Source organism: Gambusia affinis, linkage group LG04, assembly GCF_019740435.1.
Source record: "Gambusia affinis linkage group LG04, SWU_Gaff_1.0, whole genome shotgun sequence".
In the NCBI taxonomy this organism is placed as follows: domain Eukaryota; kingdom Metazoa; phylum Chordata; class Actinopteri; order Cyprinodontiformes; family Poeciliidae; genus Gambusia; species Gambusia affinis.
The window spans coordinates 8,860,349-8,885,396 of NC_057871.1; the positions used below are offsets into that span (position 1 = coordinate 8,860,349).

Genomic DNA, 25,048 nt, shown 5'->3' on the forward strand with positions numbered 1-25,048 from the left:
ACACACTGACAAACAATACAGCACGCTTCTCACATACACGCACGCCCATATGTTTGTCGGAGTTGACATTCGCGCACATATACTACAGGTCATGTAGACACGGAGCCAACAATCTCATTGTTCCTTTGTCGACTTTGTTAAAATGACTGTTTAATTAAAAAACGTGAATATTTTACACAGTGCCATAGGAGTTAAAGTGGAGAACAGTGACGTTTGTTGAAGTCAGAGAGAAAGGATGATAGAAATATATGAAGATGGGTGGCACAATTTTTGAGGAAATATAATTTGTGATGTGGAGCTATTAAAGTTATGAAAATACATTTAACTATAGTATTGCACATTTATCTGAAACTAATTTATAACTGTTTACACATATTTTTAGACATTGGTTTCTATGGTTTTGCTTAGCTCAATTTAAATGGCATGTCATAAATGTATACAATACAAATATGTCTAATTTATTTTCCAAGACACATTTTGTACAGGAGCTTTACCTAAAAAGTGTAAACCTTTTCTTGTTGCCAAAATGATTTCCAACTTTTATGTAAGAGAGTTTTATTCTTTAAGAGGGAATAAAACTTTGTAAAATTTTGTTCTCAAAATCTTGTCTTACTAAAACAATAGATTTGGGAAAACTGAAAAAAGAAGCATTAAATAGCATTCATTAACAAATGTTTTTGTCTATCATCCAACAGTTTGACAATCCAGTTAGACTTCAAATGTATGTGAAATTTGTCAGTTTTCTTCATCTCTCATTTTTTCAATAGCTTTTTTGGCCAATAATGTCACTTTGACAACTCAAAATACTGCTAAAGGTAGTGACAAACATCCCAACCACAGGATCGGATACATACTGTTTGGTTTGGTTTCACCCCTCAGTTCAGATGACATATTTTCATTAAAGAATAGCAAATATAGAAACCAATTTAGAGGTGAAGAGTCATATAAGCCTGCATTCATTACTATGACACTAATGGGAGGAACTGACATCATACCGCAGCATAAGGACTATTTTCATTTCCAGAACAGTAACATTAGCATTCAAACAGCAGCTGTGCAAGTGGTGGGAACACATGAAGGTGGAATCAGCAGCATGTATTTGTGTATGTGTGTGTGTGTGTGTGTGTGTGTGTGTGTTTGTGTTTTGGTGGGAGGAGTGTGTGGGGGTAAAACCCTGTGGTGACCTGTGCCCTCTAGCCAAAGCGAGGGGAAGTAGAGGGTGACTGAGAGCAGAATGGATTTGAATGGGAGTGAATGGAGGAACTTGACTTGCGGGGCCAAAAGGGGACCATTGTACCTTAACCTATTCTTGTTGCACGTTAAGGCTGCTGGCGTGCACACACGCGTGTGAATGTGTGTGAGTGTGTCTCTGTGGATTCAACATGGACATGAGCTCCAGAACAGGTGGATCGATTACTGCAGGGTGGATGTTTTATTTTTACTCCAACCTATTTTTGTCCTATTTGAAGGAAAGTCATACGACATACAGCAGTAGCTCCAAAGGTTGTCCTTTTTTTTTTCTTTTTTTTTTTTTTTGTGAAGCAGAACTTGATTCATTGGCACTTACCCAGAATGCCACATTGACCTCTTACCCCCTTGTGCATCCACTGTGACATGCAGCAGCTTACCGAATAAAAGAAACTTGGAGTGAGAAAAAGATATGGAGGATGGCGGAAAGCAGGGAGGCGGGAGATCCGTACCCTTCAACCGTGGCACTGCTCAGCGCCTCCCAAAACTTTGATCTTTTGACACACACACACACACACACACACGCACACAACCCTATATACACAACCACACACAAGTTTAGCTACAAGCTTCAGTTGTGAGGTCAGACACTTCTCCTGCCGAGATCATCTACAGTGTGACAACTTTAATAAGATTCACACAGGTAATATCCCACCCTCAGTAGGCACACACTGGCACACTGAATAGCTGACAACTTCAATTCTTCCATGTTTTAGGATTTAATCATCCAATCTGCTTGTGGGGTTGCTTTAAAAAACAAAGTCAAAGGCAGGCTGAGCCGTTGTCGGAGAGGAAGACAGAAGAGGCGGAGGGGAGAGGGAAAAGGCAGAAAGAAGGGAACAATGAAGGTTCATTGTTTGTTTTGTTCTGCTCTGAAAAAGAGGGAAGAGAAACGCTTCCCTTCTGAGACCGAATCACAGAGATAGAGGCAGCTGTGGGTGGGTGTGTGTGTGTGTGCGCGCGAGCATGTGTGTGTGTGTGTGTGTGTGTCTGACAGTGAATAGGATTTAACCCGTCACGGCAATGAGTTTCTTTACCCATCCATGGATACAATGAGGGCCGGATATCAAGCTACCCACCCACAAACACACCTACATCAACGCCAAGAAGCATCCATACACATTCACACACATGAATGGACAATATTGATTATGACAAGTGAAAGCTTTGTTCTTTCTGCTCAACTACAGTAACTCCTCTTCATTCTGTCGTTCTGCGGTCGTTTGAGGGTGTGCTACAGTGGCGAGCTTAGGTCCGCTCAGTCGGAGTTTACTTGTGTGTGTGTGTGTGTGTGTGTGTGTGTTAGAGAGAAAGCAGAAAGCAATAAGCTGGCTGAAATGGTGCCATCAGAGCTACATGATTGATCAATTGAATTCCATCACAGCGACTGGCCAGTGGGATTAAATGGGTTGCTGTGGGTTACCAGGCTAAAGCATCATACCGCCTTTATCTGTCTCCTGATTGGTCTGCCATCGGAGACCTGGACCATGCAGTCGCCGTGCTCCCAGCACCTGTGTATGAGTGCGAGTGTGACGAGACTACAAGAGTAAAAGAGAGATTAGGATCGAGGTGTTTGTTGGCATTGAAAGAGGGTTTGTGTGCTGAAAAAAGTGTTTGTCAACTCTGTGAGTGTGACATATAGATGCTGTCTGAAAATATGAGGTGTAGACGAAGTTTTTAAAATAAACCCAAAGCAGTGGTCGTGCCAGGACTACTACACAATTTTAACAAGGTTGAACGTTAGTCTACAAAGACAGATTGAACGTTTATTAATGTGGCTGTTGCCCTTATGCTGTGTTCTGTCTGTTTTTCCAAAGCTGGATTTTTTATGTTCTGAGTTAGGAATACAACAACAAGTCAGAACTCCAGTGTGGAAAGTTGTTGTTCTCCAAGTTACACCTGTAGAAAAATTACATTTTTCATAATTTTGATCGTAAACTAAACTGAATTGCGAGTATGAACGTTAGCAGGGTAAAAAAAAAAAATGGCTACAGGCTAAATGGCTCATGACAGCTTTACCACACAATATTAGTATGGAGAGAAAAGTTCTTGATGTAATTCTCATGGGTTCTATAGACCTTTCCTGTTTCGTAATTTTTAAGGTTTGTTTGTACAGAAATAATATGGCATGAATTATACGCAGTTTGACAAATGATGATTTTAACGCATTCATAATTTACTCATAGTTTATCATCAGGAAATGTGACTTGTTATTTCAATAAATAATATTCTCCTGAGTTACTTCAATCAAGTGGCAGATCTGAGGGGAAAGTTGTACTTTTCTCAACCTCAAAACTTGACATGGCTGCATTTCACATTAAAAGCAGTGATAGTGACAAAAATTAACCATTTATCTGCTCCTACTTTTCTGTCTCGGTAATGCTGCTGTATGAACAGTTCTGGCTCTGACATCCAAACAAGTGCAGAAAATATCATCTTGTGAAAGTCAAAAGGTCAGAAATCATCTGGATTTGAATTTTTTAGAACAAAACCTGAATAGATTATGTTCAGTTTATTAGAAAAATATATTTCCTTTTGATTTTGAGTCTGTTTAGCAATCAAACAGCATTTCAGCATGAGCTCTTTAGCTTTCTCTCTACTTTATTTGTCCATTTTTCTTTCTTTGGTTTTTTATCTCTACATCTCTCTCTTCTTCTTTAAAACCAAAGCCTTTCCCCAAATGAATCCGTATTTTCTGTCCAAATGAAAAAAGAAAAAAAATAGAAATTTGAAGTCCCGAACCTCTTTTCAACCTGTCTGTCATATCACTACCCAGGACACACATACACACTCTCTGATACACATCAAACACACTATGACCCCCAGGACTAAAATAGGCTCTCAGGAGCAGTTTGGAGCAATGAATTGGCTCTATAGCAGGGGATTTTCACCCTCATCCCCTTTTTCTCTTTATCTTTTTCTCTCGTTCTCTCTTTTCTAATCATTTGTGGGCTGCGACTCCTCAGAGTTCTTATAATTGTCTCGTCCAGTCCCTCAGCCGAGCAATAACTGCAGGATACAAGAGCTCACAGTCTAATACTGATACTGAAGCCATATATATTTGTGTGTACGTGTGTGTATGGGCGATACGACGAGCGGGAGGGAGGATTGTGTTTATACGAGAGGAGAGGGTGTACTTCTGAGAGATCAAGAAGGGGAGATAGCGTATGCCAAGTAATGGATTGCATTTGTATGCGATTTTCTCTGAGTCTCCACAATCTATGAAGTCTTTCAATCCTGAATCAGTTCATTGGACTTTCTTTTGAGACAGCTAACTTTTTTCCCCATATCCATTTTAGAAATATACCCAGTAAGCCATTCCTTCTAGTCTCCTTTTTCATTTTACCACCTTCTTTATCACACTTTTATTTCTGCATCCTCTTAACATTTTCCTGCTGCAACCTTTCTAATGTCACTCCTACCTGGTGTCCCCTCTGTGCAGTTTTACAGGAGTCACCGCTGGCTAACGGGCATGGCCACAGTGGGCGGGACTTCCTCAGGAAGCAGATGAGAGGGGAGCTGTTCTCGCCGCAGCAGATTGAGGTATTGGACCGCCTCTTTGACAGACAGCCATCTTGTCCAGTCCAAACCACCACTGAGCTCTATGTGAGCTCTGACTCTGGCAAGGTAAGGGCAAGGCATTGTGCAGGCTCTGGCTAAGGCCAAAAGGTGCAGGGGTTATATGTCATAGATTAACAGTCATCACTTATAATGCAGAAAGTTTGACACATTTATGTTTGGTTAATTATTTCTTTGTTGTAACAAATCTTATACTGTGGAAAAGGATGTTTATTTCTCCTTAAAAGGTGCCACAACTGTAAGGAAAAAAAACATCTGTGAGTTGAGCAGCAGAGTTAAAAGGGTGAATGACTGATTGCAGTCCTCTGGACTTGAGAAGGCAAAATACACACAATTACACAATTACAGCCCATTTACCATTTCACACATCACACCTTATAGAACTTTATTGTAAAAAATGAAATGTGCATAAAGTTCCTTCTACTTCACAATTATGCCCTATTTAATGTAAATTTAAATAGCCCAAAAATATATTGATGTTTGTGATAATAACATGACAAAATGGAACAAGGATATGATTCGTCTTGCAAGGAGTCGTTGATATTAGAGATGTCCATCTTGAATTTCTGATGCTGTCGCACTGAAACATGCTGACTAACATTTGAAGCTGCTGATGCAAACCTTGCAAGCTAACAGGGGGATCTCTGCTTACAGCTAGTAAAGCCTGCCTGCTCTGCCTTGCCATGCCATGCCAATGTTGACCAAATTGTCGCCTAGCAAAATTGCTCAATCTCCGCATATGCTTTTAATTTCTCAAAGCTCAGTCACTGGGTGTTTGTACAATGTGTAAATGAACTTTTGTTTTCTGTTTGTGTGTGGATTCCTGTGGTCTGATAGACACTGCCGAGACGCAGAGAGGGTAGTTTATCGACATTCAGTTAATCTAGACACACTGCAGGGGCTAATGAGCATATCGACCCAGCTCTCATTATGACCTCACTTCCTGCTGCTTCCAGGACGGTGATGGAAATGGGGCATCCGGCATGCTGATGCACGCGGGGGATGAACTGCATATCCGCGTGCATGGGAGAGACAAGAGACGAGAAAGGGTGTGTCTGTGTCTCTTAATGCTGCATCTAAATTGACCTCCCACCCTTTTCCGGCAGTGAATTAATGTAAATCTGAGGGGAATAGACAGGTGTAAGTAGTACTTTGCATAACAAAATGTGAGCACACTAGCATTTGTATTCCGTCTGCCTTTTTCAGATGTCTTCTAATGTGCAGCCCTGCTCTCAGCATTAGGGAAATGTTTTGGACCTTGTCTCGAAATGACAATTTTCCTCTACTGTTTTTATTTTTTCTTTTTTCAGGAAAACACTTTTCAAGTTTATTTGTGCAGCCAGTGTCAAGTACATGAACCCAGACAGACCCCAGGGAAGTTTTAGTAAAACAGGTTATAGCCTTAGACCTGCAGGGCAGAGTTGGACTTTTTAACCCATTCACTTCCATTTGACCAACATGAGGAGGGTGGCGGGTCGGGGCAAGAGGTCGACAGGTATTGGTTGGAGTAGCTCTATAGACTGAGATCTGACATCATAAATACCCATGATTCCTGGGTCAGTGTCCTCTCTGAGCCCAGCAGAGCCACTGAGGTCAGGGTTTGGAATGAGTCCCTTTAAAATCTGTGTCACACTGGGGTCAAACTGGCTTTAGGTTGCACATCACAAAGAAATTCAGGCATCTGCTCATGCCCATCCCCCATTTTTCCTGGAGAGGGTGATTGACAGTCACACCCACTGACACACTGACGGCTACAGCTTAGCCTCTCTGGTATGTGAGCTAAGGTGTGTGTGTATTAATAAATATGTGTGTGTGAATCAGTGGCGGTGGGGTTTCGGTCAAGTAGGGTCAGACTGCATTGAGGCTGACAGCTCTAAATGCACTTTCCCCTAACGGTGATGACGTGTGCAGGGGAGTCAGTGGATGTGAATGTGAGGAAGAAAGGAAACAGAAAAGAACCACTTTTACAACATGGACATTTTTATTTCAGTTAATTTTTCTTTCAATATTTCTGGCTCAAAAGAAGTAATTTGTCCACAGCTTAAGAGCCAAAAAGTATGTCAAATATAATTCGAACCATCAGCCTCAGGTACTCTTCTAACTTGTTTATTTTTTTTTACTTTTACTCCATTGTTTTATCTCATCTCCCTGTGCTGCTCTTGTTCCCCGCTGCCTGTAGTCTATTAAGCTGCGCTGATAATTTATGTGTGCATGTTTGTATGTGTGTCTGTCTGCGCCTGTCAGGGAGAGTTCATTTGAATTTCCCTTCAATCACTTCTTATTACTCAGCTGATAAATCAGGGGGGCTGACTGTGCTCTCACCCGTTTTGGCAACCCCGGGTCCAAATGCCCTCCTCTGCACTGACCAGCACAGTCTGATCATTTTACAGCCTGAAAATCAATGAAAGATAGAAAAGGTTTACACTTCTAATCTACATTTGGAAATAAACCAAAACCTGCTGCAATGTGAAAGAATAAACCAAGATAGTGTCACGTATAGTGATCATCTTTTGGTATGCATCTAGTTTATGAAGTGTATTGGTTGATTCTGGTGGAGTTAACTGAATGTTGAGAATGTGAGTTTTTTTTATGTTTTTGAAGCATCTTTAAAAATGTACATCCACTTGAAAACAGGATTCCTTGTTTGAAAGTTGCATTGTTCACTTGCTTCCAAATATGCTACGTTCTCCCTTCAAACTATGCTTGCGATGCTAACTTTGTTCTTCTGTAATTGTTTCCTCCAAAGGTTGAAAATTGCTCAAAATTGCTAAAGCCAGAGAATCGAGAATACATTTTCATAGAAGTTGAAACTATTTTAACAGGAAAGTGAATCTTTTTGTAAATCTTTTTTCAGTTTGAAAAAACCCATGAAAAAGGGAGTTAATTCATTTTTCCTTCCAATGTTGTTCTGACACCAAATGTGACAATAATACTTGACTAAACAGGCTGCAAATAGCAAATCATGTTGATAGGTAAGAAAAGTAAGCCAGATGTTGTATTTGAAGCATTATATCTGGACCGCCTCCCCCTGGAGTTCAGGTCTGTGTGGGTTATCTGTCTGAAAATGAATATCCTCCCCACTGCTGCCACGCTCAGTTTGAGTTCAGATAAATTCTTTCCACGACAATCCCTGTCTCTGTTTGTGGGCCACTCAGGGAATTGTGTTTGTTTATAGCCAAGCCTTTTCCATCAGGGGTGCACAAGACAATGTGGCGAGGGAAAAGGGCGTCAGGAGGGAGAGGGGCGCTGGGGGAGAGAAATCAGGATCTATTTGGAGAATGGAGAAAAAGAGAAATACTATTATGCAAATGGTTCAAGCCAGCACGGCTGGCGTCTGTGTGTGTTGTATGAGACTGTGTGTGTGTGTGTGTGTTTCAGAGGGGCGATTAGGGCTCATCTGTCACCTGATTTGGACTCTGAAACTCCACCTTACCACATCTGAGGCAATCTGGTGTATAAAAGGAAGATGGCAAGAAACTCCCTGAGAATTCAGCTGATTTTCTAAGAGCCTCAGAGTAAAAGTCACCCAGATTTTTTAATCAAAGATTTGTTTTTAATGCACATTTTATTTTACGTAATCTGTTTGTGCTGTAGAAGCAAGATCAGGGAAACTTTGAAAGAAAATTAAACTTTCGCACTTGCTCTTTATATTAGGAGATAATTACATTAAATGCAGCTTTATTTTCTGTCCTGTAATAAATTCAGTACCTCTACATACAGTACATAATAATTAGGCTGTCATCTTACAGAACTAAACTTACAAACAAAGACATGTAGTTTTAAACCTAATAGAATACTGTACTTCAAGGGGTAACAAATGTATGCATGGTTTTATTTCTAAATAAATGTAAATAAATCTTTTGTTGAGATTTAGAAGGACAGACTGTTTATAGTTCTGATCAACCTATCCCAGAATCAAAAAACTAATGAAGGACATTTTATTTCAAAACCCATCACACCATTTTGTCTGCTTTGCACTTGAATGTCATAGGAAGACATGCTGCGTTCATTAAAAAAATGCATCTGCATCACCTTCCCCTTCATTTTATATTTTGTGTATTAGTTTATAGAAGTACTTAGCTTACATTCAACTACAACAGATATCACCTGATGTCTCATATAAGATATTATTTATTCTCTATATTTCCATTTTTATTTGTTTCAGTTTCCAGGGAGAAAAATTTCCAATCTATAGAAAATAAAAGGAGCATCAGTCCAATTCAATGTCTATATGCATACTGCATAGCATTTAAAGACTCAAACTAAAGAATTTATTCAGAGAATGTGCTCTATTAAAAATTACTAAATTAATTAGTTAATCATAAATAATTTCAAAAGAGTATAAAGTTTTAAACTAGTTGCATAACCTCATTTAAATTTTAACAACGTGTTGGCAGCTTCAAACAAACAGCTTCAGTCTGATAGACTTTACAGTCGTAGGAAACTTATGTGGATGACAGAATATTATTCATTTAAAGTCATGATGACTCCTAATGTCTGTAAAAGGTCTGATTTCTGAGGCCCATCATAGTTACTACATGTGGCATGAACAGACTGATTGCCTTCTGAGCAACAGCAAATTTTTTGATCATGTCAAAAAATTTGGTACTGCTATAAAATGTACCAAAGTGGTACTTAAATGTAGCAGAAATTAGCTAACAATAGAGTTTCATCTCATTCTAAACTATGCAAAGGCTCTGTCTGGGCTGATGAAACTTACCTACGCATGCAGAACAGCTGAAGCAGCGCCAACAGCAGCTGATCGGATAAGGTCTTATATAATACAGCCAATAATAACTGATCAATTGGATCTGATGTTCCACAAAATGCACGTTATTTTTTCATGTTTAAAGCAATGTAAAACACTTTCTTAAATCACTGTTTTTAGTGCGTTTTACTTTTTCACATCATGATACCGTTCTGTCCAACATCCATTTCCAAACTCTGCAATTCTGACTATGAAGAATGAACAAGAATAAAGGGAGATTCTTACGAGTGGATTTCCCTACAAGACTTTATATGTAATCACCCATTAATGTTGAACCAAGTCCAAATTTTCCTGCCATCCTCCCCTTCATCCTGCCTAGTTGTCCAATTCCTCCCCATCAGCATTACCAAGTTCAGCCCCCTCCTCGGCCCCCGCAGCTGCGTCCCTTTTGCTTTGATGAGAGCTGATGGCGCTGTATGAGCGGTGGAATTGACAACATTTACGGGTGCGAATGAGAATGATCCATCTTGCTTAGCGGGCCTGTCACCCCACTGGCCAAACTTCATCATGACCAATTACCACAGCAGACCCTTTCTTCTCGGCTGGTGCTGCTGCTGGCTGGCTCTACACATGGCTACATGGACACATTAGATGCTATTATAATGAGACCTAGCAGCCAAGATTTGGTTGTGTTGGTGCGTGGGGGGTACGCAGGGATAGCATCTTTGATTGGTTTAGAAAAAAAACTACTGGACCTCTTTCTGAAAGGGAAAAAAATGGGGGGCTTAAAATGTGCCGGAAGTGTAAAAAGGACCAGAAAGAGAGAGGTGTGTAAGTGTACAGGGTAAGCTCTTATTTGGTAGGTCACAGTCCAGTGGTTGTGTTGTGTGTTGACGAGCACAGGGGTGTTTAAGAGGTCAGTGAGCACAAACAAGCGCCTACACTTACACACAGATGCAGACGTATTAAAAGGGTCAGTGTGACTCTCTCACCTTATCACCCACCGCACCCTCCTTCCCAATACCCCTCACACACACACACAAACACACACACACACACGGAAAAGAGGAATGGAAGACATTTGATGAGTCACAGCAAAATATTTGATAAATAATTGTTTAGTAGTGGCGAGTTTTGCTCCAAGCTTAACTCAGGGAACAACACAAGCGGTGGTAACTTTCTTATTGATGCGCTCTACATTCTGATGTTGACATCAGAGGCAAGTCATTTTGGACAAAATGTGTGTTAACTTGAGAGTTATTCAGCGTTATTTCTCAAAGCTGGACTAGATTTGGGTGCAGGAATGATCTAATGACAATTTTGATGTCTGATATCTGGAACTTTGTGTTTTCTAGCCAATTTCAACAATTAGTCAAATGGTGATACAACCATCATCTGGAAACATTTGAGCTGTATTACCAACATCCATATTTATTTATACTTTGGTGACCTCATGCATGGAATTTGCAAACAAAATATTGCTAAAAAGGATACCTTTCAATAATAACTTCATTTCATATTATATTTTTTGCAGTTCTGCTTTAGATCCTGTCTCCCTCTAAAAGTCCACATCATTTCATCACACTACAGAGCATCAAATAAAAGCAAGCATCAAACATAATATTTTGCATAAATGTCAAGGTTGCCTTAGACTTTCTCTGTCATAAACAGCAGAGTCATCTCTCCTTCAGTGCGCTTGAAAAGTAGGATTATACAGTGGACTAAATCCAAATGTTTCTATTGTCCCCCCCCCACTGAAAAAGCTCATTATTCAAAATGTAGTTCTAGACCACATGATGACCTCGCTTGGAAGACTAAATTAATTTAATAGCCACTGATAACACTGCATAAAAACACAGCAACACCATCTACTCTCCCAAAAATGTTGAAATTAGTCACTGCTGTCTAAAAATTACCTTCCCATTATTCTATTTTCTGTCATCTTAGTAGGTACGTTCATAATTTTATTTTTTCACCTGAAGTCTTTTAAAATGTAGTTGTTTGCAAAGACAAAACTTTACAATTTTCATCCTCATCTTGTTGTAGCGGTGGAAGATAAATCACTCTTTAAACAAAGTTAACCTTTCACCTTAAATCTGGAGCTGCAGCACATCAATGAATTCAAAAAACACCCATTCATCCATTTTTAAAAAAAAATTTAAGTTTGACAGATTTTATGATCGAAAGCTGAAAATGCATTTCATTGTTTGAGGGAAAGTCTCAACCTCCATGCATGCATGTCTTTTTTTCTAATGTATGTGCTGATTCAAGATGGCAGCACCCAAATTTATGAATCCATATTAAGTGAAGTTTTTTTCTCCTAAGAAAAGAGAAACCAGAGATGAGATGTACGTGAATAATTAATGACATAGTTGTTGAGCTATTGTTTAATACTGACGCTATTCTCCACCACATTTTGTGATTTAGAGACTCTAAACTTTCCCAAGTATCTAAGGTATAACTCTGAAACCATTCAAATACCTTGTGGAAAGGTTTCATGGATTTGGGCCCCTGTTTCACTCACTGATTCAATTCTGTGACGCAGCTTGAATTTCTTTGTGGTACCGCAGCGACATAAAGCTTCTCCTACTGCCTCACATTTCACAGCATCTCTCACATTCAGATCCACAGTGATGGATTCCAAAATCAGAAAAGATGGGAAAATGACCATAAACCCAATTTTGCACAGTTTGTACTGTTGATAAATGAAGACCACTGTCTTCTCCTTATTATGTGAAAATGGACGATTCTACAACAAAATATACTCAAGAGAGTCAAATGTTCATACACTCACACCTAAACCCAATAGGAGACAGGGTCATCGGCCCGCCAGGACTGTTCCTGTCCAGACAGTCTCTGGTGTTTAATCTATATATTCTCGGCCATCGGCGTCGCCATCATCTCTCTAAATTACCAGAACCACCCACATATACTCACACACAATGAGAGACCTCTCAGAGAGACGAGGATGAATGGGTCAGGGCTGAAAGCCGGGGTCAAACACAGGTGAGTGGACAGGCTGCAGTCTGGCCTTTGGGTGGAGCTGGAATGCTGGTTTCTCTGGAAAAATACAGTTTGTCGCCATCCTAACTATGTGGTTATAATGATCCATCATCAAAAATTTGACATAAGTTTGACATAAGTTTATGTTTGTTCCGGTTTGCTATAAAATTTACAGCTACATTAGTGGCTACAACCATAAAGGTCTTTGCACTTTAATAGAATTTTCTGTGATAGACCAAAACAATGTAGCGCTAAATCTGGGGTGCCCAATTCCAGCCCCGTCCTGCAACTTCTAGATGCACTCCTGCACCTGCACACCTGAATTAAATGAACCATTCATTACCAAGCCTCTGCAGAGCTGAATGACTTGGCGCTGATGAGAGAATTAAGCTAAACTTTCATTTGATAAATTGATAAACAGTTTCAAAATTGTATTTAAATAAAAAGTGCATAATATGTCATTTTGATCCTCTTAATAGACTTTAGTGAAATCTATTGCCTTTAGGAGTCATCTTAACAACAGATAAAAATCTACCTGTACCAAAAAGCCTGTAGTAACTCTATAGGAGTTGTAGAAAAGCAGATGTTACATGGTTGACAGAACAAATCACTGATTGTTAACTCTACAAATCTGGTTATTAAGGAAGAGTGGTCAGAAAACTGTCAACTTTCCACAAGCCAAGAAAAGGACACAGAGGAAAAAGGTGCTCTGGTGAAACGAGACCAAAATTGGACTTTTGACCTCAATGCATTATAGTAATATCCTGCAGATGTGATGAGGCAGCATCATATTTTCTTTATGCTTGTGTGTTGATTTGAAGAGTCTAAGAACATGAGGATTTTTTAGATTAGAAAACTAGAGGTTTTAAAGAATTTAAACTGTAGAAGAGCTTTATTTTCCAGCAGAATATCAACCCCAAACACACAGCTGGAATTATAGGGAATGGTTTAGATCAAAGGATATTAGAATGGCCCAGTCAAAGTCAAACTTAAATCCAACTGAGAACCTGTAATAAGAGTTAAAACTTGAATTCAAACACAGATTTATTAGTAAAAAATCTTGAAAACTGCTCTTCTTACTTTAACATTACAATCATTCCCCACTTTTTTGTGAACTATAACAGTAAAATACACTGAAGTTGATAATTATAATGTGACAAAACATGAAAAAAGCTCAAGAAGCATAAACACAGACTTATTAACTTAGCAATGTTATAATTCGAATTTAGAATTAAAAGATTTAAATCTTTTTCACCTATTTCTGAAAATAATTGAGAGTTTTGTGCTGGAAATATTTCCACTGCTACAACAAGCACATATTTTTTTGCCACTTAGATCTTTTCCTCCGTGTGTGGTTTTGGGTTTTGTATCTTCCTGTAATGTTCAGAGCATTGGGAGTGTGTGTGTGTGTGTGTGTGTATTGAGAAGATCACCATTCTTAGGTTGGTATCTGGGGAGACAAGAGGCTTTGTCTTATAGCCACAGTCTGTGTGTGTGTGGGTGTGTGTGTGCGTGTGTGTGTGTGTGTAAATATATGTTTGTTGTGTATGTACCGTGTGAGCGCTGGGATGAGAGGGATGAAGAGAAAGTGCGAGCTGATCCTGCGGTTACAGACTGTTGGACTTGGTTGTACAGTAAATCCCTGCCTTTGTAAACAGATCAATAAACTCTCAGCTGTAGGTGTGTTTCTGTACATCAGTGTGTGTGGGTGTGTGTGCTCATAGGAAAAGCTGCTTTGCTCATCGCTGAGAGGAAGGTGTAACATGCAGGATATACTGTGGACATAATCAACAGATTGCTCACAGCTGTACTCCTCACAGGCCACAATCGTGCCATGATATTATTTTCAACACAGAGTATCATGATTTGGATTTGCTGTCTAATAAATCTATTTTTCCTTTTCCTTTCTGCTTCCTTCCAGACATCGGACTACTCGGCCATGGCCTCTCTAGCAGGCGGACTGGACGAGATGAAGAACAGTTTGGCCAATCCGGGCACAGGGACGGAGTTAGGATCCAATGTGTCCGGCCCACAATCCTACTCGCTAGTTCCAGGTGAAAATAAACACAGAAAATTAATTCCTTCAGTGTTCATAAATCTGAATATCAATAATCAAATTAGTCTTATTGCGGATTTATTTTGATCAGAAACAGAAACCACACATTTCCATAGATTTAACAACTGCACACATGCAGAAGAAGGTAAAGTAAGTCTAACTCTGAAGTTTATTACAGAGCGCTGAGGAAAAATCCCATGAAACACTCAATCAACTCATTTACAAGACAGACAGTTCTTCTTTTAAACTACATGATGCTTACTGACAGAGTTAGACAGTGACAAGAGCTTTTTTATATTTACTAAATAAAGCTAGACGTTACCAAGTATCTACTTTATTAACATACATCAAAACGGAAAACTGTTTAAAGTTGAGGCTTTGATGAAATTCAAAGTTTCAGAAGCCAATGGACATCCAACGAATTGGGCCAGAACTTGAAGGATAAGAACAGAAAATAATGATTGTGTGGGATAAGCCTGCTAGTTTTCATGTATCAACCTGCTCTGTGATTTTGTTCCTCTCTAAGCTGAAAGGTTTGTCACTGAAATAGCCTCTCCTGGTAACGGTTTGTTGGGAAGCTCCTCACAGTGGATTCAGATCCAGCGTCATCCACTCTTTGCAGAAACCTTTCATAAAATTAGAAAAAACTGACTGTGCAGGGATACTTTAGTATAATGAGTAAACACAGCAACATGGTGCTTTAAGCAGTGCTATGAGTACTGAGTTTAAACTCAAGAAACTAAAAACTAATTTGTAAAAATAAAAATTTTCTTCTGAATCTACTGAAAATATTTTAAATATAAATCCTTTTAATGTGTTTTTTTTACAACAGCTTTTATTCTTGAGTTTCACAAGAACGTTCCTCTCATTCTCCAAACTAAGATCATTCTGACCCTTTCCTACTGCATGTGAAATACTGAATAAATAATTTCTTCTAAAGGAAGTAGTGCTTAACCAACCTCTGGCTGCACATTCATCCAATTCACAGGATAAACCAAAAACTTACCTTGAAACTTTGAAATAATGGAAAGTCATAATTATAAACAAAAACACACTGGAGCTAATGCTTTTCTTCTTAGCAGTAGTTTAAACTGCATAATCTAAGTGCTCAAAGCACTGCTTAAAGAGCTCAGTGCTTTGAATGTCAATTAAGTGGAGGGAAGGGATTTAAGGAAAGGTGGAGGAAAAGTGAACACCTCGCTCCCTGCTCTTTCTCCATTTAGGGGCACAGGGAGAGGCGCGATTAATTAAGAGCAGACCAGGGAGCACTTGGACAAGCCTTTAACACTCCCATCTGTAATGAAGGGAATCATTGATCTGGGAATTTGGGATATCTGGGAATAGGTTCTTTCTTTTACTCTCTATCTCTTTCACTCTCTCTCTCTCTCTCTCTCTAACCACAGAGGGATATTACCTGCACACACCAGAGCAGGGGAAAAAGACAGAGTGTGAGAAAAAGAGAGAGAGATGAAAAATTTCCATTTCTGCTTATGCATGCAAACACACACATTCATATTCACATGCGCACACACCTTCTGAATATTATGCATGCATTTTCTTGGCTGTCTTTTCCCTCAGAACAGAGCTCCCTCTAGGGGATCAGACGTCCGTGTGTTTGACGCAGTGTTTTTTGCATCCTTGAAGTGTTGATACTCTGGACATCTGCTGGAGAGCAGCATCTACATGCTCGACACTTCTTCGAAACCCCGCACCACACTTTCCTTTACTCCGAACGTCCGCCAGTACACCAGGGTTCGAAGATGCCAAGGGGGACACTTTGCATGTCGTTGATCCTCCTGGGCTTGACAGGGTTGCTCTGATGGCTCTTTGATGTGGTGAATGAGACAGGCAGACCAGTAGGACAGAAAACGCGTGCTCATCTGTAGCTGCAAGTGAGCGCGGAGGAGACTTGTACTTGTTTGTTGACCTCTAAAGAAAAGCTGTGGAGAACAGATACATCAATACAACTGCCATACATATGCACAAATACAGTGCATGAGAACGTACACACACACACACCAACACGCGAACACACATCTCTGAGGATCTGGCCCTGTCTGCCCCCTCTAACTTGGCTGTAGAGAGTCCATCTCTCCCCTCTTCCACCCTCTTCTCCCTCTCCTCCATGCCCTGTGCACTGACCCTGAGCGGATGAGCAGCCCGTCTGCGCTAATGCCTCGCTGTCGCGTCAAACACCAAGAAAAACTTTACTACACGAGACAGGAGAGAGGAGGCTTAGAGGGACAGAGGGATGCTGAAAAAGGGAGAAAATGAAAGAGGGAGGGAAAATTGCATTCAGAGAAGGAGCAGAGGAGGCTAACCTAAGTGGACAGAAATTTTGAAGCAAGAAAATTGGATTATTTATATCTCATGATAGTTGTTCTCATTGTGAGAAAATGATTATGCATGATAAACCACCACTGAGGACCAGAGGCAAGAGTAGGTGAGTGTCTCTTGTTTTGAGTGTCCAACAGGTATTGGGTAGCGTTACTTAGTTATTAGGAGAAAGAAAAAAAATTTTTTTTACTAAGAGCCCAAGTGTGATGTGAATTTGTGTGCAGCCATCCTGAGTCGACACTCAGGATGAGAGTAGCAGGTCTTTTCAATTTTGTGTGTACAGAGTTTGAAGGTTTAGATGCAGAAGTGTCTGTGAACATCACTTTTTAAAGTTCGCTGCAAATTTAGGTCTAGATTTGACTGAGCCATCCTAACACATGAACATGTGTTTCCTGTAAATGAAGCTTGAGACTGTGACCCAGTCTCAAGCTATTTGCAACTTCTCAGGTTTCTTCTGGTTGACCTGAGTTTAGCTCTGTCCATCCTAACATCAGCTCTGACCAGCTTCCCTGCGACTGCTGAGAAAAATCATCTGCTCAGCATGACGCTGCCACAACCAGGTTTCATCTTGAGGGTGGAGTGTTCTGGGTGATGTCCCATTAGTGTTTACTGCAATAAGAAGCACTTTGTACAGAGATCAAAGAGATATGTCTTGGGTTTTTTCTAGCGATGTCATTTTATTTCTTGCCACCCAAATGCTTTTGACAAGTGCTGCAGCTAAATTTTACCATCTGAGCTGTGGATCTCTGCAGCTCTTTCAGAGTTAATATGAGCCTCTTGGCTACTTTGATGATAAATGTTTTTTGATGGGACGTCCAAAGCTCATTACCTAAAATAGCCTGGATTATTTTTTACGCTTTTCTAAGTTAACCTTTTAAAAAAGTTAACTTATGTTAAACATGTAGCATTCTTCTTCCAGTTACATCTCAAGTCATCATCTTCTTTGTCTCTCACACAAAATCTCCCAAAATACACAATAAAGATTGAGGTTGGGATAATGTTTCCTTTAAACCCTTAATTGTAATATTTTTTTTTCATACCATTCTCTCTTTATAAAAGATTTTACAGCCGTTTTTGCTTATTTCTCTTTTCCCTCCTCCTGCTTCCTCTCAGTTAGTGCTGGTTAAGTGGAGGGAAAGTGAATGGGATTGATGGTGTTAGTATCTGAGCTGCTTGTGATGATGATAAATGTGTGTGTGCAGACAGCAGGAGGAGGGCTTCTGGTGTGTGTGCGTGTGTGTGTGCGTGTGTGTGTGTGTGTGTGTGCATGATGATGATGAATGGAGGGTGCCCTCTCCTCACACTCCCAATGTCTACGGCACGCAAACATAGAGAAATGATTTGGGGCGACAGACTGTCATGTAATCTAATGCAGTTATATATCCCATCCACCTACTGACAGAAGGGGGAGGCGATGGAGGAAACAATAGAATAGAGAGTCACTAAATTAATAGATGCCAGAGGATGGGAAACGAGGAAGGAAGAAGGAAGCAAACGGGAGAGACACATCTTGAATGAGCTGCTGAAAGAGCAACATCCCAATGAAACAGTTTTGGGTCCTGAGTTTTAAATTAATAGAAATTTGTAGATCTCTACACACAGTTAACTGATAGAGAGATAAGAATGTTGACGATGGCATTTTGGTGACTGAAATGACACAGAGAGGAGTCAAATACTGATAAGAGGACATTTTTCTGTCTTAACAGGTCGAGACCTGGCCAGCACAACTCTGCCAGGCTACCCTCCTCATGTGCCCCCAACTGGACAGGGCAGCTACTCCACTCCCTCTCTCACTGGCATGGTACCGGGTGGGTATGCACACAAACATGAAAAAAATATCACTTGTTTTACCTAGAATCCACAAATTCACCCCAAAAGTTACCACATGGCAAAAAAAAGGCCACAACAGTAATACCAGGAAATAAAATGTCCATTTATAAATGAGCATCTACAGGTTAGAGGTGATGACAGGGCAAGAGAATCAAACAGGATGACACTGAATAACAAACACAGCACAGTACTGGTTTGTTTTTTGGATTGGGCCGAAGATTACCAATGCACTGAAAAAACCCTAAACTTGGCAAAAGCCAAACCTTAAGTCAATGTTTTACCATAAACATCCATCTATCCTCAATACCCACTTACGTGGGATCAGGTACAGATCCTGTTGGGGTTGATGAGGCTCCCAAGAGGCACTTTACACCCTGAATGGGTCACCTGTCCAACCATGAGTGCACACACTGACAACAAGGACAATTTAAAGTGACGAGTCAGCTTAATGCATGGGACAGAAGAGGCTCTGACCAGGATTTAAATCTGCAGGATCATTTGCAGAGAAGTAAGTTAACTCAAGGCACAGCTACTGCTGTGGAAAAAAAATAATTATTATCTCAAAACTATTAAAACATCCCCAGATCAGTGATGGACTTATTCTGAAGAGCTCTGTCTATTAAACAAGAACTAACAACATTTGTTATGGTGGATTTTGTGGTGGGACCTCACAACAAAGAGTTGTAAAATGTGACTGGTGTTCAGTCTGGAGGCTGGGTGCATTTTTCAGACATTGCTTTTGAGCTGTAGCACACTTTCACACCACAGCTACACAGTCGTCTTGAAATGGACCTCATTTTATTTCTTTGGATGGTCCACAACATTTAAGGAGAAGGGACATCTGGTGCAGACCAAACAAATGCACTCTGGACCCTGAGAAATAATCAGTTTTCTTGAATCTTGCTGCCATTTGCTTCTTGTTATTAAGCAAACAGCCAATCCAGCAAGAGTGTGATCTGAATACTTCTCTTTTCAACTGTGTGGCTACATCAAGATGTCATATTCTCTCTTTCCCAGCAGTCTTTTTCTGTATAGTATATACTATATTGAGTACCATGCTGGATAGCTTGCTGCCTTTCATGCTGCTCATACTGGGAAGTTTCTTCTGATATTTTGCACTTGTTGTAATCATTTGATGCTTTAAAAAGTGCAAAAAAACTAAACAAATGTGCAATCCCGGTGTGAAAACATTTGGGTTTTGCAGGGTTTGCGGTTCTCCTTTTGCAGAACGAGTTTCTACTGTACAGGAAGTACTGGTGTCATGTTGGGGATGTGCTTAGTCCAAAAGCTTGATGCTATAACAAGTGATCCTTTACCTGGTTGTATTAAAGGCATGTTGTAAGTTCCCAACAAAAACAAACTCAAACATTGAATCTGACTTCCTTTAAAGTGATTATTTTATCTTGCAGCAGATCCATAAACATGAGTTGAGTTTCTACAGCACATATATTGTAAAAACTCTATATATGCATTGTGTAGGTTGTGTGTGTATGTGTGTGTGTGTTGGAAGAGCATACATGGCAGTACCATTCCTCTTCCTTTTCTGTCTGCTGTGGCTGACAGTGCTCCCGGAGGGTGGCATTTGTGTTCGTATACCTGTGTAAGCTGTGTGTTGGAGGCTCTATATGTGTGTGTTTTTCTCCGTGTATCATTAGAAAGCAGCCACAGTAGCACAGCTGTCCCTCCTCAACATTAGTAATTTGTTTTTAATGAGAATCACCAGTGACCCACACTGTTAGACTTTTTATTGTAATTTTACAGTAACTTACTGGCAACACTGTTGCCAGTAAGTTACTGTAGAATGGTAATTACAGTAACTTACTGGCAACAGTGTTGCCAGTAAGTTGCCAGCAAGGTACTGTAATTACCATTCTACAGTACCTTACTGGCAACAGTGTTGCCAGTAAGTTACTGTAATCACCATTCTACAGTAACTTACTGGCGACTTACTGGCAACAGTGTTGCCAGTAAGTTACTGTAATCACCATTCTACAGTAACTTACTGGCAACTTACTGGCAACAGTGTTGCCTGTAAGTTACTGTAATTGACATTCTACAGTACCTTACTGGCAACAGTGTTGCCAGTAGGTTACTGTAATTACCATTCCACAGTACCTTTACTGTCATGATATTTCACAGTTAATTTTTACTGTGAATGTGCTTTGCAGTTATAACTGCTTTACTGTAAATGTATTTTATAGTAAAGCTGGTCTACTGTAAACTTGTTTCACAACATAATGTCAGTTTTACTGTAAATTAAAGTTTACATTTTTTAATACAAGAATATTTTACCATAAACCGAAAAGTTTCACAAAAGAAATTTTAGTCCAAGTACTGTGAATAAAAACAGGTATTTATTTTCAGCAGATTTGTTGAAATAAAATCCATTTATATATTCGCAATGTCATAAAGAACAATGTCACAATACAATATAATGTGCTATAAAACAACAAAACCATAGAACACACTACAGGTCATGTCAATATTTTTATGGCACATGTATGTAGTAACATGAACGTGTGGATCAAGTACCAGCCATAAACTATTAAAGACTGACTTTTAAAAAATATATAGAATATACTTCATTTAAAAAACCAGCAGAGGCTGCATTGTCAGAAAACAGTAGCTTAAATGTGCTCTGTTACACAATACATCACAAAAACAGTGCAAGTGTGATAATGTACTATATAGTAGACATTCATATCAATAAATATTGTTATATCAGATGCATTTCCTACATCAGAAGAACTTTTATTCCATTCGTCAAACAAAATCAGAGGGATCCATCTTGTGGAAGCTGAACTGTAAAGAATAAGACAAACGATGTGGGAGGTCATGAGATGGTCAGGAAGTTATCTACATTTTCAAATCGACAGGAAGGCTGACAAATTAAGCTGACTGACAATGTCCAAATGCATAAAATCATTGGCATAAAGCAGCATTAAGTTGATAATTTCTTTAAAAAAAAATCTATTACACTGAAGTGATAATAGAAGCTGCATAAAGAATGAGCAGGACTGGCTTCACTTCAGGTTTTTGGATTGTTTATGGCAAAAGCAGTCAGTCAGTCTTCACTAATTCAAACGATTGCGTACTGTATTGAGACCCTGCAAATGTCCCCAAGGAGACGATGAAATACAACATGTCATAACAATCTTTTCAGTCATTTTGTTGGTGCTGACGGATTACTGCAAAGGTGTGCCTAATAAACTGAAAACTGCATAATATAAAAAAAACACCTCACTTAAACGACTACACACTTAAACATTTCTGTGATTTAGTAAGAGATGCAGCGACATCCACTTTTTACCACGGACACAGAAAAGATGCAGGCTACTCTAAAGGGCTATTGTGTAGGAATCACATGCCATTTATAAATAATCATTAAAATCATATTAAAAAGCCTAAAGTAAAGTCAGAACATGCAAGATAGGAGGAAAAGACAATAAAATAATAAACATTTGGTAAAATGCTTACCTAGTTGGAAGTCCTCCATTCAAATTCAGCGAGTCATTTGAGGAAGGTGTTGATCCGGGAGTTGACACTGACTACTTTCCTCTTGACAAGACTTCCCGTCTTGCAGCTTGTACTGACTTTGGCTGTGCATTTGGTACCAACATCTGGATTGATCCTCACAAAAAATCTTTTAACAGAAATAAAATATATTAATTGTATTTTTTTAAATGAAGACATACAATACAGCAATCAGCTATGGTTCTTCATCATCAGTCAAACTGTCATTAAATTTAATTCATAAATGGCTTGGTGTAGAGTACTTACAGTTGTATCATCTCCAGCGTGGTGGATGCTGACTCCTGATACTCCAGATTGAAGTCATAATATGACCCAAAAAAGACAGCAAGGACGCTGGCAAAGTCATGTAGTTGCTCAGGTTCGAAAAATACCTTCTCCTCCATACTGACCATCCACCGGGTTGCAGACATCAAGCTATTTCCTAAAATAGACAAACCCTTGTCAGGCTAACGCTAGTGAGTAAAAGTACAGACTACCATAACTATTACATACATTGCTACAAAAAATTATAGTGATAGAAAATATTCCTCTTACCAAGCATGATTACCCTTGGTGTTGTAGGTGAGGTCATTTCCATCTCAACAGACATCTTGGTGGAAGATACCTTTGAAACATAAAAGGAAAACTCTTAAATATGAATTACTGGTAGTAATTTATATTTAAAGGGCCAGTTCACCCAGATTACAACAGGTTTTTGAGAACCTCACCCCGGAGACTAGACTAGACTTTACCCCTACATCCTGCTACCACTCTGAAACAGCGGATGTGAATGACAGTTTGTGAGGCTAAACAGATTTTTTAAAGCATTACATTCCACAAATACAATATCTGAATGGCTAAGTACAATATGGGTTAACAAAATGTTTGTGATTTGGGTGAATTGATCCCTTTAACAAATTAATTGAACAATTCTGATTTAAGATGTGTGTTTTAAGTTAAGAGTCGATATAAAATTACATCAACCAAGATGAAGATTGAGTCTTTTTCTTCTAAATGTTTTATTTTTCTCTGACGGAAGTAGGACATTGCTCTATTCCACAACGAAACCGATAATTAGCTGTGTGTTGATGTTTCTTCACATGAGTACAAAATTCTCTAAATTCTGAAGTACAAATGCTGCAGAATTTACACCTGTACATAGTTGCACCTGTTAGTACTGACTTAACTTTAAATTTGCAAGAGCATGGTTTAAACAGGTGAACAGTCCTTATATGGAACCAGGCTTGGAAATTAACTTTTTTGTCCACCTGCCACTGTGGCTGAACCAACTCAAAAAATAACAGAAACCACTTGAATGTTTTCCACCTTTGTCCTCATTTACAGACTCTTATACACTATGTTGGAGATGTAATGGTACTTTAGCAGGCTAACTAGCTGTAGCAAGCTCAAAGTTATAGATTAGGTTAGCTGCTCCTCTACATTTCCAGATTATTTTGTGGCTTCAAATATGTTTGAAGAGCTGTCTTTTTACCTGTTGTCTTGTCTTTTCAAGAGTTGAAACTATGTTAGCACTCAGCAGGACAAAACTGCACAGCCACTTGGAGGGAAAAAGCTTGGGAGTTAAAAAAAGTCATCTGACAAAAAGAAAAAAAAGAACAACGTTAGAATTCATCCTTGTTGACCTAGCTAATCTGCACTCTTAACATTTGCAAGGTCATGGTTTAAACAAATGAACAGTTATTAGATGTATTTTTTTAAAAAAGGGGGAGGGGGGACCAATTATCAGTTAACGTTATATTGTTCGACAAATGATGTAACAACAATGCTAACAGACACTCAGCACTGAGCTTATCTCAACCCAAAGCTAGTCGCTCGAGGAAGATTTAGCGGCAAAAGCCAAGCTAAAACCTTCGGTAAAATTAGCACCTTAGCTAACGTTAATTCCGAACCAGCTCAAAAAATAACACCATCATATTTTTCTATCTTTCACCTCATGCTAAGTGATAGCATTATAGCATGATGCTATAAGTTACGTTAGCTCCATCTAAAATATACATTGGCTTCAAACAGTTTTCTAAGTGTTTTTTACCTGTCTGAAGAGCTGAAGCAGTGTGAGCCCACAGCGACAGAGCTGCACTTGCACTTGGACGGAAAAAGCGAGTTTAAAACAAACGTCATCAGAAAAACGTTGGAAGCGAAGCCACCCTTGATGACGTAGCTAGATAAACTGCATATTAATGTTAGCTAGGATGTGAAAAAAACAAAAGTACATGCTCTCTTTCTGCCTTAAAATATGTTAACCACTAAAGGAGTAAAAATACAGAAACAGGGAACCACGATGAAACATCTATGATGACCGTTGGAAATCAAATAGAATTCTTACATGGCCAGCGCAAAGACATTATAAGTGCAGTACCACTACTGCAATGTGTAAACAGTAAATTACGGCAACTTCAAAACATACAGTAAGTTACTGTAATGCTATGTACTATACCCATAATGCAATGCAAATTACAGTAACTAATTGTAAAGATGTTTTATGTTAGTTTACTGGGCATTTTGCGGTATTTAGCTGTAAAAAATACAGTAAAGGCTAACAGTGCAAGATATTATAAATACAGTACCACTACTGCAATGTGTAAACAGTAAATTACTGCAACTTCAAAACATACAGTAAGTTACTGTAATACTATGTCCTTTACCCATAATGCAATGCAAATTACAGTAACTAATTGTAAAGATGTTTTATGTTAGTTTTACTGGGCATTTTGCGGTATTTAGCTGTAGAAAATACAGCAAAGGCTAACAGTGCA

The 25,048-nt window shown here is 39.2% G+C and overlaps 1 protein-coding gene across 3 annotated transcripts in view; it reads left to right on the forward strand.

Moving 5' to 3' along the window:
• pax5 (paired box 5) overlaps window positions 1-25,048 on the forward strand; it is a 65,709-nt gene that overhangs the window by 28,064 nt on the left and 12,597 nt on the right. The window contains exons 6-9 of one of the 3 annotated variants that reach the window (XM_044115168.1): window positions 4,691-4,791; window positions 5,784-5,876; window positions 14,460-14,592; window positions 18,638-18,739. In XM_044115168.1, the coding sequence (XP_043971103.1) occupies window positions 4,691-4,791; window positions 5,784-5,876; window positions 14,460-14,592; window positions 18,638-18,739 (429 nt within the window). Of the gene's footprint in view, window positions 1-4,690; window positions 4,876-5,783; window positions 5,877-14,459; window positions 14,593-18,637; window positions 18,740-25,048 lie in introns of all 3 variants that reach the window. The other 2 variants (XM_044115169.1, XM_044115170.1) reach the window with 2 other exon arrangements.